The 15,263-nt window shown below is 40.0% G+C and overlaps 1 protein-coding gene across 1 annotated transcript in view; it reads right to left on the reverse strand.

The window, feature by feature from the left end:
• Positions 1 to 3,411: 3,411 nt before the first annotated feature.
• The window catches only part of LOC107295744 (L-gulonolactone oxidase-like), a gene marked incomplete at its 5' end in the record, with an annotated part of 27,415 nt that continues 15,563 nt past the window's right edge, over positions 3,412 to 15,263 (reverse strand). The window contains 6 exons of the mRNA XM_015825065.1: positions 3,412 to 4,048; positions 6,241 to 6,331; positions 8,474 to 8,638; positions 9,901 to 10,050; positions 11,721 to 11,797; positions 12,464 to 12,571. Of these exons, the coding sequence (XP_015680551.1) occupies positions 3,920 to 4,048; positions 6,241 to 6,331; positions 8,474 to 8,638; positions 9,901 to 10,050; positions 11,721 to 11,797; positions 12,464 to 12,571 (720 nt within the window). The remainder of the gene's footprint in view (positions 4,049 to 6,240; positions 6,332 to 8,473; positions 8,639 to 9,900; positions 10,051 to 11,720; positions 11,798 to 12,463; positions 12,572 to 15,263) is intronic.

Consider the following 15,263-nt stretch of genomic DNA (forward strand, 5'->3'; position numbering starts at 1 on the left):
ACTATTATTATAATCATTATATTCTACTATATTGGTATTCAATTACCCTTACTATATTAGTCTCTATAATACTACTAGCAATGCTTTTTTTTTTTTTACATTACTTTCTGGCTTAATTCTTCTCTGGGATTTCTTCTGCTTTTTCTTTCCCTATTAATGGCTAGCATGTAGAATACTTGCACTTTTCTACATTGTGCTTTGCTGTGCCTCTATACTTCTTTTTCCTTTGGACCATCCACTCCTTTTGAAAGAAAAACACCTCCATTTATTTGGCACTTTTTTCTGTTTTCTGGTGGTTGCAGAGCTTCTAAAACATACATCTCCTCCATTTTCCTTCCCCGGCTGTTTCAAAGTTGTAGTTTTATTGGCAACTCTTCTATTCTGATGCTGGGGAAAAACTCATACGGGAGGGAGGGAGGCCACATGGGTGCCTGCAATTTTTATAAGCAGCCTGCCCTTCCACAGAAGGGGAAGAGGCATCATGGAAAGGGGAACTAATGTAGCCATCAGAAGAACAATAGAGCCAGTTTGGTCTAGCGGTTAAGGCACCAGGCTAGAAAGCAGGAGACCACGAGTTCAAGTCCTACCTTAGCTATGAAAGTTGGCTGGGTAACTTTGGGCTAGTCTCTCTCAGCCCAACCCACCTCACAGGGTGGTTGTGAGGAAAACAGGAGGAGGCAGGAGTGTTGGATATGTTCGCTACCTTAAAGGTGAGATATACTGTATATAAATAAATATCCCTATTTTCAAAAAGGCCAAACACAGCAGGAGAAGTTCAATTTGCAAGGTGCTTTTTCCTAAATATTACTGTGGCAAAATCCAGCCTTTGAGGTTCTATGGGAAAGCCTTGACTACTACTACATACACATTTTGGAACTGTTGGGGAAATACTGTTTATATTTAGTTTGGAAAATTTTGTCCCCATGTGACTAAACACCTTGAAGAATGATCTGTTAAGAGTCCAGTTTACATTCATTGGGGTAGAGTAAATAAAGTAGTGTACACTTTGAGGATTAAGAAGTTTGCTCATTCAAATGAATCAAATGTTGACAAAGTGATAACAGAATAGAAAGCAAATATTGATAAAACATTTCTTATGAACCACCCTTCACTAGATTATAGGCAGTTCCAGAAAAGTTTTCAGGCAGCTGAGTTGGCTCAATTAAAAGAAATCCAAAAGTAACAATTCAGCTTAGTGCATGGCAGAACCAAATGTTGCACTTTGCATTATATTGACCTTTATATTTTGGAAAGATGATACGGTCTTACTTTGTTTCTGTAGCCTCTGATAGAACTTTGAGAACGTTAGATTAAAAAAAATGGTTTCCCTTAGTAAACAGTATGGGAACTTTGCAGGCAATGTGCATAACTTGGATACCTTCTGTAGGGCCAAAGTAGATGTTCAATGAATGTTGCCACTTCATTCCAATTCTCCTGCAAATTCCATTATTACACACTTGCCTCAAATGCGCCAGCAAGTTCTACTAGTACTGATGAGGAGGTATGGAAAGCATGGACAGAGGGTCACCTGATTTCACACATCATAAAAACCATGATATCCATAGTCTGCCAGCTATTTGGTGGAGGGAGAAGTGTTTACATGGAGACAACGGAAAGTGGGAAAATGAGTTGTGAAGGGAAAAAGCAGATTAGAAATGATAGAAAATATTTGTAGCTTGGGTGGTAGATAGGGGTGGTGGTTTGTTCTCCAAGCTTGTTGTTTAGCTTCCAAATGTTTCATCACCAGGCTAGGTGACATCTTCAGTGGGCCTTTGGTTGAAAGTTAAAACATCAGATTCCTAGTAAGTAAGTCACAGCTCCTGATTGTAAGTATCTCCAAGCTGGGCAGATGTGAGGGTTGGAAAAGAAGGTTAAGGACAATGGCGGATACCAGAGCACAATGATAAAGAGAAGACTGCAGAGGAATTGCTGGGTGTTCCCTTATCAAGAACTGTAAAAACTAATTCATCACCTGTCTATGCTGCCTTGTTGAGACCTGGCTGATTTGTCAGGCACTATATAGAGCTGGTTCCTCTATTCCAGGGGTTTTCAAACTTGGCAACTTTAAGACTTGTGGACTTCAACTCCCAGAATTCTGGGAGTAGAAGTCCACAAGTCTTAAAAGTTGCCAAGTTTGAAGACCCCTGCTCTATTCCTTATGGGAATAAAGGAAGGTGTCAGAATCTTCACGTGTAGAGAATTGTCACTTGTCTGTTTGCTGAGGCTGGGGGGCCCAGTGAGTCTGCTGGTGTAAAGGAGGATATCAGGCTTCTAACTACCGCTGCCTCTCCCATTTCTCTGACTTAATTTGAATATTTTATATTTGAGAATTTTTCTCTTATATGCTTTGTCTGGACTGCTAAAGAAGAGATTTTTGTTTTCAGCCCTTGACCCTGAATGCTTAAGAGTCTGCAGCAGGTTTTCTACATCCTTGGAGTCCAATGTTTGTTTGCTGTTACTCATGTGTCAGCTCCCCACCTCTGTCTACAGGGGACTTTGCCACATGGATTAACTCTCTTCTTTCCATGGTATGCGGTGAGGGCTAGGATTTCCCTGAATAGAAATGCTGATTATGCCAACAGCCATCTGCTACCTAAAGCCCAGCTGGAGACAAGTAAAGCAAAAAGATAGGAAAAACAAATGCTGCATTTAAACTAGGGTGCGTATAAAAAGGGATTGCACTTTTGTGTTAAGAGAGTGCAATCAACTTCTTGAAGTGACCTCCAGGTTCACCTCCAGGAGCTGGCAATGTGGTGAAGGATTGTGCATACAGAGTAGTGGCAATGGGCACGTGGTTAGTGGTAGATTGGAAGAGAAGAGTGTACAAATTCTGAGCTCCTCTACCAATTCTAGTCACATTCACTGGCATACAGTTCTCAGTCTACTCCACTATCATCTACTATTCAAAACTCTACCACCAACCCTATTCCATTTATAGTGCACATTTAAAGTATCATTAAAGAAATGTACATCACTCTTGCAAATCCTTTCCCACATTTTTATCAAAATGCTTAAATTAGGGAGAGACTGGAGGGGAGGAGTCAGAGCTCCAAAACTGAAAAATGTAAGAACAAAGAAAAGAAAAAAGATAGTCTTGAGGCGTAACCTTAGAAAGACAGAAAGGAGAGTAATGCTGTCTAATAAACAGGGGGATCACTTTTCATTTTGATTGTGGGCCCATCTGGATTTTATTTTAGAATAGAAACCTGAACATACATACAGATCCATGTTCTAATAAATCATGCATGTAGATAAGGGGGATGCTTCCTTTTCCTATGAAATAATAGCAACAATCCTTTATCAAAGATCAGCTAAACCCAAAATACCAATATGGAATACCTTCTAAACCCAAAAGAATAAAGCATATGAAATAAAATATGTTCAGAGATTTTTGTTTGACTTGTTGCCTCATGTTCATCGCAACCATACAGAATTTGGCTAGTGTAATAGGGATAACATGGTTGACTTCTGAAAGGAGAAGGCTGATGATAATAGCATACCAAAACTGGCTAGTTTGAAGACAACTGCAAATCATGTAATTCTTTCTTTCTAAGAACTGGGGAATGGAATGGAAGCCTCAGCAGTATGGAATCGCCCAGAGGGTCACAAAATAATTTGTGAATAAAGAATTGGGAAAAGGCAATTATTGTCATACTATTGTATCTCTCTTAAGAAAATGGGGAACAGTGGATTGTATTTTAATTGATGCAAAAATGTTCCCCCTTCCGTTACTTTTTTCTCTATTTCCCCAACACATTTAAATAGACTTCTGGGCAATTTAAAAGCAATGTGCTCTTAGCAGCTTGGTTTGGCATCAGATCCCAGCAAATAAATGTTTATCCATCCAACCAGAATAACTATGGAGAACTCCTTAGTAAGGGGTTTGTCCATGTCATGACCACCTTCTCTATTGTATCCCTCAATAGAAGACTCTCTCCAGGTAACTATTCAGAAACATTCCTCTGGGGTCTAGTTTCTCACGAATACAACAGAACTTCTGAAAATCTGGGTACATCTTCTCAAAATCCTTCCGGGTACATGTATGGGCCTGGTGACAGAAAATACATTTTATGATACTGGTCTTGAAAATGGTGTCAACAAGCATAGGATCACAACATCTACCCAGAAATAATTCACCTGTTGCCCTCTCAATGTGATTATATTGGCTATGGATGTTGCAAGTTGTAACTCAAAACTTTTGGTAAGCATCCTTCAATAATTCCTGATAGTAACTACAGATAGATAATACTGTAAAATATATCAGTCTATCTATATATACATCTATCAATCTGTCTGTCTTACTTTAGTCTGCTTAAAGTACTTAGCCTGAATTGGTTGTAATCTCTCAGTTTGTAATATAACTCCTAGGGACACTTAGAGGATCTACCAATACCTCATCTGCTAAATTTCTGCCCTGCCTGATTTTGTTTTTGTAAAATATTTTAAAGCATAACAAGATCTCATAATCTGAACTATAATTTATATTTCCAACATACTGTTGGAAATAAATTCCAAAGGCATTCTTAGGAAATAGAAAGATTGCTATCTGCAGTTCAGTACTTGCTTTCAAAGTTTATATATTTGTTTGAATATTTTAAAGCAAGATACTAGATAAGAGTTGTGGATTTGTATAGTTTTCAGTTGGACACACTGAATACATACGTATGAGAAATAATAGAACAATATAATTTAAGAGATGGAAGATAGTCTGCTCTAATCTGGCATTTTCAAGAAATGGGCATTCAACTTCTTCAAACACCTTCAAACCGGTGGGAAAGTCCACCATCTCCCCTGGTGGTCTATTCTATTGCTGTACAGCTCTTATCAGTAGAATGTTTTTCTTGATCTAAATCTAAATCTACATCCTTCTAAGATAAGCCAAGAGGCAGAAGTTCTCAAAGACATCAGGGATGTTCATATGAGAGACAGTGAAAAAATGTCAAGGTGGTAGCATGAAGTACAGCATGGGAAAAATGGGTGGGACTTTGATCTTGCAATGCCAGACAGCATATTTCAAGTCTCACTTTAGATTTGTCTGTGTCACTTACAGTTTTAGTGCATGCAATGCAAGGGTTGGAAAATCATAGAGATATTGTAGCCTTCCTGCCACGTTTTTATTTAAAGAAAAATTGCATTTTAGCCTAGCTTGTGCAAGAGAATAGGTCTCTTGAAATTGCATTGCCTTGAAATTTCAGAGCAATTTGCTCTTTTTTTGGACCTAGATCAACTAATTTTCATATTCATTTTATTTTTAATTATAGTCAAAAACTCCAAACCTATAAGAGCTGAAGCTATTGTGGTAGGAACAAACAATGCTAGAGCCAAACAAAATTGTTACATGACCCTGAGCAGGTGCCTTAATCTTCCTATCTCAAGGCTGACAAAACAATTATCAGAACTGTACTGGCTTTAAAAAGGTACAAAAAAAGGTTTGGGATTTAAACCCTGGAGCTGCTGAATTCCGTGTCTTCATGTATATGACTTCTTCTGCAATAAAGCAGTTATTCTAAGCTGGGTTCAGCAGAGGCTTCCACTTGGACCCTGTTTTGAAAACTGTAGGATGGTGAGTGTGCTACTATGATTAAAGCTCCACTTGTTTTTCATGTATATACAAACAAGGTGGGGCTTCAATCATAACACACTTGCCATTTTGCAGATTTTTTGACATCCATCTGTGGAGACCCTTAGAGTTGAACATATGAAAGTTCTGTTGTGAGGTCACTACTAAATGTATGGATGAATCCCTACATAGTAGAGATTTATTGCTGTATCTGGTGAGAAGTCTGACAAAGCCCTGTGACACAGTTGGGTTCAAGGCCAGCACTTAAGAAGAACAATTATGGAGCAAACAGTCAATCTTAGTATGGTACCCAATTTTGGACAGCACATAGGAAATAGTCGTATCAGATCAGGCTGTCTCTCTAATTGATAAATGACTGCACCATGGTGGTACAGTAGAATGCAGTACTGCAGGCTAATTCTGCTAACTGCCAACTGCCAGCAGTTCGAGTCTCACCGGCTCAAGGTTGACTCAGCTTTTCATCCTTCAAGGTCGGTAAAATGAGGACCCAGAATGTTGGGGGCAATATGCTGACTCTGGGCTGTAAAGTACTGTGAAGCAGTATATGTCTAAGTGCTATTGCTATTTTTTGGTGTGTGTTCTTTATGTGCAAAAATGATCTAACTCTGCAAGGGGAAAAGTGTCTGTGTTTACTAGAAGAAAAGAATTTAACCTAATACCTTTGCCCAGTGTGGTCTCCCTCCAAACTTCTTCATGACACCTTCATAGGCAAGCCAGTAGTTAAGGCGTGGAACATCTTTTCCGTAAGGCCTTGAGAAAGAGGAAGAAGCAGAAAGTGAGAACAGGGACTGAATGACTCTCCCTTAAAGAACATATTTGAGTGGCTCATTACAGAGGGAAGCTTCTGCTTTGCCACATCACAACCACCACCATCACCCCCATTTGGAAGTCATCCTGAAGGCACCTTAAATGTGAATTCTTCATACTGCCTTCATTATGGGGATTTCAGATAGATTTAGCCTGGTGTTTAGCTCACAAGAAGCAATTTCAGCTCATTTGTTTGATTTACAGTACCCAATAGCTTAATGCTATTTCAGCACTAAGGGAGGGAATGACTTTTGTTTTAACCTGGCTTTTTTCCAACAAGTCAAGATTCTGCAAGCCCGCATGGTTAAACAATCTTTGTTTTTTCTTTTCTTTTAACTCACAAAGCCGAGCATGTGGGGGAGGGTTGTTAGCTCAGGCAAGTAAGCAGTAAGTCACAGAAAGCACATATGCCATAAACACTGGGTGACTTTGCTTTCAGCTATCTGTGAAATGGGGGGGGGAGGGGAATAGTGGTTCAAAAGTAGTGGTGAGGAGAGAGGTCATGCACATTTTGTAATGTGGTAATGCTGCTGGATTGCTGTCAGCATGATTGCAAATGCAGAAGATATCTTCAGTAGTAGTAGAGCAGTGGTTCTCAACCTATGGGTTGGGACCCCATTTGGGGTCGATCGACCATTTCACGGGGGTCGCCAAGCAAGGCTGTCCGCCATTTTTTTTGTCCGCCATTTTTTTCCCCTTTTCCGGCGGGTGCCTTACCTCCCTTGGGCTGGGCCAGCTGGTGGTCGGCCTGCTCCGTCTCTGCCGCTTGCCAGCTACACCTCGGCCGGCGCAGGGGGCAGAACCACGCATGCGCGGCGCTCCCGGGCAGGGAAAGTCCTCGACTTACGACCGGTTGGGTAGTCCTCGACTTACGACCGGTTTAGTCCTCGACTTACAACCGGTTTAGTCCTTGACTTACGACCGGTTGGGGGTCGCGGCATTAAAAAGGTTGAGAACCACTGTAGTAGAGCCATGATGAGATCATTGTAGGGGCTGGGACTTCTTGAAGAGCTTCCAATCTTCTACCACAAGAAAGTTTCAGTCTAACTTTCTGAATTGACATATGTGCAGTAGCTTGTAGAATGATCTCTAGCCTGAGCTATTCCAGATATGTTTGAACTTCAGCTCTATGAAATCCCTGATGGGCCAGGAATTCTGGTAGTTGCATTTTCAGTAAATTGTAAGAGGGAAGGCTGTTCTAAAATGACTCTTTGTAGGGAAGGAAAGTGGGTGTTGAGGAATAGAAACCTGTCCCTCCAGCACTTCTGGAGGAGTGCTGCATAAATTGACCAGTGAATGTTCATCTCACCAACAAGCACCACCAGTCCAGATAGTCATCTGAAAAGCATTGTTCCAGACAACTGATATGTGTTACCGAGAGTGACCATATTGAATGTCATTGACAAGTGTTGGGTCAGAATGTACCACTACTTCTTTTGCAGCTGAGACTCAGCTTCAAAATAATAATAATAATAATAATAATAATAATAATAATAATAATAATAATAATAATAATAATAATAATAATAATAATAATAATAATAATAATAATAATAATAATAATAATAATAATAATAATAATAATAGTGAGGGTAGCAGAGTTCATGTATTATATTGATTTATGCTGCTGAAGTGTAAACTCACTGCCAGAGTGCTGGTTCTACAGGGTGCTTTTCTGGTGGTTGCCATTTCCCTCCTCCAAGAACACCCTATGGACCACCTTGAGCATCCTATGGAGGAAGCTTCTTGAAATAAAACAATGGCTACTGGTAGGAAGGCAACTACCCTTGTTTCCTTAGAAGCTCTCTCTGTGCCAGACTAATATCATAGATGGGAGATTCTGGGAAAGAAAACAGGTGCTCTGCTAGAGATTGCCATTAAAGTTGAATGGAAGGTGTAGAAGTCATGAGGACCCAAAACAGGATTCATTCATTCCTTTTCAATCTACTAATCTTTCATGTTTTAAGCTCTGCCTTTTTAACCTAGGGTTCATTAAGCTTCACTTTAGTTTTCATTGGTATTGAAAGAAACAATGCCTCCAGTCACCCAGCTTGCCTTCTCCAGTTATGCCTGTCCCCTTCTCACCTGTACATGATAATGTTGATGTAACAGCTATTCCTCTGGAAACAGGGGCTCAGGAGGAGGTCATCCCCCCGGGTGAAGCGTACTTCTACTGGATAGTGGGCTACCATTTTGGGGTTGGTCTCCAATATCCCTTTTAGCTCCAGAAGAGCATCTTTTGTTTTTTCACTACAAAAAAAAAAAAAAAAGAGTCACTGGTCAAATCATACAGTATTTTAGAATGGAGATATCTTTCCATCACTATCCGTAGAGATGACCTTGGAGAAGGAATCCAGAAGTTGTTAGGCCAACAGATATTGCTGAAGGATACATTAAACACAAGATGGGGGAGGGAGTATGAGGAAGAGACTTAAATTCCCTGGTATTTATTTATTTATTTGCTTGTTTAGAAAATTTATATTGCTGCCTACTCACACATGGCGACTCAAGGTGGCTTACAGGACATAAAAACACAATATAAAGAAATAAAAATAATAAAAAATAAAAATAATAAAATAATAACCCTACAGATGATCTTCTGTATTTGAAAATGTTACCAGAATGGAACCAATTTGCAATTACAAGACTATACATTCAACGGGCAAAGGTATAGTAATAAATATACTCTGAATTCAAAGGTGATCACAGTGATCATCATGTCAGATCACTGCAAGATCTTGTTTCAGCAAACAGTCTGAATTCTGATGTTACACATGGAATGGACTGAGCCTCTGAGTCAAGATCTAAATGAAAAGGGCCAGAAAGAGTGGATCCTGATGTCCTTTCATCACAGTTGCTGGGATGGGTCCTCTAATGACATTTTTATCAGCTGAGGATAACTCTTTAGCAAGGGGCATGATAAATTTTATTTGACTTGTTTTCTGTTTCTTATTCCTTGAATACTTTGGACATCATCCGGACTACTTTGGTCGGGTGACTTTTTCCCTGTATGATGGGCTTCCCTGATCTCAGAGACCTGTTTCCCTTTCTTCTTCAACCTTTAAGTTCATTGTACTGTGGAGTTGTTATTATTACATATTTTATTCTAGATGTATATTCAACTCAGTGTCTCTTTGTGAATTCCTACATTATCCTATATGTATATTCAACAATATATATATTGAATCCTGCATTATCAATTCAAAGCAGTGAACATACCCAATATTCCTATTTTCCCAATAATAACCACCCTGTGTACTGGGTTAGTCTGTGAGAGACTGACTGGCCCAAAGTCACCCAGATGGCTTTCATGCCTAATAACTCACAGTCTCCTTTCTAGACCAGAATCTTAACCACTACATCAAACTGACTCTCAATCTCAAACAATTCAGGGAGAACAGGATCATGAACACACAGTGAAAGAGATTTAACTTTTGATGGTAGAGGTCTGCATGTTAAATATCAAATATACTCCAGATATTGTGGAATCTAGAGAGACCCATTTGACTTACATGGGAATGGCCCAATCTTGCACATGCTGCTTGAATCGACATTCATAGTTGAAGATTTTGTAGCTCAAATTCACATTTTCCACTTTGCCAGTGAAGAGGAGCCAAAAGAAGAAGTGGTTGATCCAAGCTACCAAGAAGGGCAGGAATGTGCTGAAGGTGAAGGAGAAAGAATAAGCAGAGAAGGACTAGCTCAGTGCTGGAACACCTGCTCTGTAAGCCAAAGCCCTCAGATGATATAGCTGCAGCATTGATTCTCAAGCTTGGCAATCTTAAGATGTGTGGACTTCAACTCCCAGAATTCCTCAGACAGCATGGGGAATGATTCCTCTCCTGGCAGTCAGGAATGAAAATCTTTCCCAGTTTGGCACTTTCCAAATCTTTGATTACAACTCTGTGACCACCCTTCTCCAATCTGATATAATCCAGATATGATGCAATTGCTTTGCCCATAATTTCCTGATGTCATGGCCAAGTTGAGTGCCCCTAGTCAAACATTCCTGGGCTATACTGAAAAATATCTTGAGCTGCTGAAATTCTGCTTCCCTCATTCTTACTTTGCAGAAGCAGCTGGGACAGTGGTGGTGGGGAGTCAATGCTGGAAGTCATCAAAGAGAGCTTTGTAGTGCAAGACTTTTGCTGGATAGGCAATAAAAGCCTTCACTATTGTTGCATTTGAGCAAGCTGTTCATGTCACAGAAATTATTGACTAGCACTGTGTGGAGTCTTTTTGTACCTTACAAAAAGGATGACAAGGAAGCCATCTGGGAGTGGCAACATATGACTAGAGCTGTTGGCATTTCTTCCATGGTCTCTTTCTTGGTTAAGTACAAGGCTAGAAGTATCAGAGACTAAACAACTTTCTATAAATAAATTACTGGAGATGTTTGACTTGGGCCGGTAATCAACTTTGTTATTCATTATTTCCCTGGGTGCATTCTAGCAGGCAAAGAAACCTTGCTATCACTCTTCATAGTTATTTGGCCCTTGATTTCAATAGAATAGCACAATTATGGAGAAATCTCTAGCCAAACTTGGCTGATTTTGAAAACCTATGCAAAGGCAGTTCTCATTTGATTTGATGAGAAACCACCAGGAAATGTCTGGGCTATGGTCTAAACTGAAAATTTAAAAAAAATATGAAAAGCAATGGCAAACCACTTTAGTACAGTTGCTAAGAATAATTTGTGAACACCATGCAAATGAGACTTTACTTTTCAACAGCTTATGAATGGATGGATGGATGGATGGATGATGTGCCATCAAGTTGCTTTCAACTCCTAAGCAACCACATAGATTTTTCTCCATGACAACCCATCCCCAACCCTCTTCTTTCAAGTCTCCCAATGGTGCACTCATCGCCACTGTAAGTGGGTGGAGCAATTTCTTTTCTCTATCAATTCAGCAACCTCACAAAGGTGCTTTCATCTTCTGCCCACCAGAGGACAGCCTAAGTTCAGCTATCACACTACTAGAATAAAGAGTGAGATTTACAACAGTAGTAGTAGATTCTGCATGTGTCTGTCTATGAGTAATTTTGCTTGATTAATAGTGTGGGATGAAATCCCTTGACTTCCAGGAGTAAAAATTAATCAGAATATCAAATATTCTGTCTCAGGTTGATATATTTTAATTCATTTTTGAAGTCTTAGAGAAGGGGTGGATAAATTCTTAAGTCACAACTAAAACAACCCAACCCAAGCTAACCTGTATAGAAAACCTCCTTGGAAGCAGAACGTTTTGAGATATGAACAAGACAAATGAAGTCCTTCCATCCATCAGGCAATAAAATTTCACTGTATTGCAGAGATGTAGAAACTAACCTGATCCAAAGAAAGAACTCCAGCAGATAATATCCAATGGCATAATCCCAAAACCAGTTTGCTGAGGAAGAGGGAGGCTGCAAAAGCAAGAGTATTGGATTTTTATGAACTTTTCAGAAGGCTGGGGATATGACTTTTAAGCCCATGGTATTGTGAGAACCACATATTGCTAAGTTCATCATAAACCTCAGTATATACCAACATGGAATTGATTGAGTGCACTGATATCCCATCTTTTATTTTTCAGAGCTCACATAGGGGCTTATATGGGGTCCTGCCCTCAATTTACGCCAACAACCACCACCTTGTGAGGTGTGAAGTACTTTGGTTGGAGAGAGAGTGATTGATCCAAACTCACACAGTGAATTTCATGGTTGGGTCTCTCTGATCCAAGTCCAGTGCTTTAATCATTTAATTTTACTGGTTAGACTAGCCTCTCTCAACTGGGAGCTTTGAGGTGGTCTGGGAACAGTTGACAGGGATTAGCATTGTAAAGTCCTATTTGTGTTGAGATTAGATGTAACTTCTTGATCTGTAAAGTGATGACAGTTATGATTTACCTAAGAGGGAGGTTGAATAGGGAAAAAAAGATAACGGGTACCCTCTGTTGGAAGTCCTGTTGAAATGAGTAAGACCCAGGTCACCCCATAGCAACTGGAATGTTCTTAATCCCTGCCTCTCTAGTTTTCTGTCTCAAATAAAGTTAATGGTAAATTACTTTCATCATGATAGAATGAACTCACCTTGTTGGTATGATCTTGGTAGATGATGCTCACATTTTCACTGTGAGGGAACCAAAGAAAGCGGAAATACTCAGATTTCTTCAGGTGATTTTCTAGGTTGTCAAGAACCTACAAGATGTCCAAATTGAGAGTTGAAAGGATACATCTTTAAATTGGGTGATATTGCTCAGGTTTCTAGTTTGGTGGGCCACCTGTGTGACATGCTAAATAATTCATGTTCAAGAGTAAAATTATGAATGTACTATTTCTCACCCTTCCTCTAGATCAGGGGTGTCAAACTGCCGGCCCGCAGGCTGGATGCGTCACACCAAAACCGTCCCCACCCATTGCTGGCAATGGGAAAAAAGTCGCGATATGTCACGTCATGACACTTGACATTGTAAGTTTGACACCCATGCTCTAGATCACAGGTGTCAAACTCACCACGTCATGTGATGTGTCACAATGTGTTGCAACTCTTTTTGCATTGCCAGCAATGAAACCAGCCCATGGGCCGGCAGTTTGACACCCCTGCGATCCTCAAGGAGGCATGCATCATACTCTCCTCCATTTTTACTCACCACAACAGCTATGTGAAATAGGTAGGCTGGGTTGAGCAATAATGACCAGCCCCCACCCCCATCCCTAAGAGCTTCCTTGGTGAGGTTAACCTGGGTTTCCCTACTTTTAATCCAATATTTTAATCATCACACTAGCACTGCTTCTCCTCTGCAAAAGGATGGTTTTTTTTTCATCCTATTAATTTGCTGCAAGAAAAGGACACAAACAGTCTATACTCTTCCTAACAGCAAGGATAGTTCAACAGTGAAAACGGCTGTCATCCCTTTCACTGGCTGGACAGTTATCTTCTGGGGACGTTTAACTGGGATTCCTGCCCTGAATAGAGCAGTATTTTTTAACCTTGGCAGCTTGCAGTTTCCTTTGCTGGCTGGGGAATTGTGGAAGTTGCCAAGGTTGAGAAACGCTAGAGTAGAGGGTTAGACCCAGTAGTCTAAATGTTCCTTCTTGCTCTAGGATTCTATGGAGAATCCTCATCAATATGAAGAGCTCAAAAATACTACAGAGGAACAAGAACATTCACATGGGAGTTTTATATAGGGTATATAAAATACAGTTTTTACAGCTTAAAACTGCACTAAAACATTTCGGACACCTCGCGTTATACCCTCTTCCCCACTTTCTAAATGTTTTGCTAGCAAAATTTGATCAGTGAAACTTCATGCTACCATTGTACATGATCAGTAGTTGTTGTATGAATTAATTGCTGCTTCCTTCCGTGACTCAGTTTAAGTTGGCTTAAAAATGGCTTTTTAAAATAGAAAATGAGAGATTGGACAAACACAGCAATTTGAATTTTTTCTATGTGAAAGCTTACACCTTTGCTCTGGAGATGGGAGCCAAGACTGCAGAATTAATAAACCAGATAGCCCATTTGGTGTAGCGGTTAAAGTGCTGGCCTAGAAAGCAGGAGACTTGTGAGTTCTAATCCCACCTTAGACCTGAAAGCTGCCTGGGTGACTTTGGGCCAGTCATTTCCTGTCAGCCCAACTCAGATTACAGGGTTATTGTTATGGGGAAAATAGGATGAAGGAGTGTTATGTATGTTACCTATAAAGTAATAAAGATGGGATAAAAATCTAATAAATAAATAAACTAACTGGCAGTGACACTGACACAGTTGAGGACCACATTAGATCAGCCTCTCTCAAACTTTTTACACTGGAGGAACCCTTGAAATAATTTTTAGGCTCAGGAAAACCGGCCATCTTCTCTGACTGCCAATCATTGCCAAAGAATAGGTTGAGTTTTCTCAACGGAATAAATAGAATAGAATAATAACTTTGAATGTACACTAATCGGCATACATTAAAATGAAATTTCATTGCATACAGCTCTCAAAGGGTCATCACCTCTGATATACACTACATAAATATGACAAAAATAAATAAATACAGAATTATGCATATATATACCCACATATATTATATGACACAGAGAAACAACAGTCTAGTTCAGGTTACGTATACATGTGCATGGCGAGAAAAACGAATCTTGCGAGTTTACCAGACGGATGGCATAGGGAACAAAGCTATTACAGCATTGGATAGTCCTGCTATAAATACTTCGAAACCTCCTCCCAGAGGGGAGCAACAGAAACAGACTGTAAAGTGGGTGTGTGTGGGTCTCTAACAATGCTTTGAGCTCTAAGCACATAGCACTTATAAGGAGCATCCTGAATACCAGGGAGTGAACTTCCTATGATCTTCTCGGCTGTCCTTACCATTCTCTGTATGGACTTTCTATCTGAGGCATTGCTGCCACCAAACCAGGCAGTGATGCTGTTTGTTAAAATGCTTTCAATTGTGCCTCTGTGATAAGTGGCCAAGACAGAAGGAGAAAGATGTGCTCTCCTCATCCGACGTAGGAAATGCAGATGCTGGTTTGCACGCTTCACTAAGGATGACATGTGGAGAGACCAATTCAGATTGTTAGTTATCTGCAGCCCCAGATACTTAATACTGTTGACCACCTCCACAGCTGCATCCTTGATACTGAGTGGAGTATGACTGTATCGGCTCTTTCTAAAATCTACAATGATCTCCTTTGTTTTATCAACATTTAGAACCAGGTTTCTTTTATTGCACCAGTCCAACAGACCCTTCACCTCTTCCCTATAAGCATCTTCATTGTCATCCCAGATAAGACCCACTACTGCTATGTCATGCTTCAAAATATGATTCATAGCAGATTTGGCACAGCAGTTCCTTTCTGCAGCCAAGGAATTTGATTTGCCATTATG

The sequence above is a fragment of the Protobothrops mucrosquamatus genome, unplaced genomic scaffold (assembly GCF_001527695.2).
Source record: "Protobothrops mucrosquamatus isolate PMUCROS unplaced genomic scaffold, P.Mucros_1.0 scaffold2473, whole genome shotgun sequence".
Classification (NCBI taxonomy): Eukaryota; Metazoa; Chordata; class Lepidosauria; order Squamata; family Viperidae; genus Protobothrops; species Protobothrops mucrosquamatus.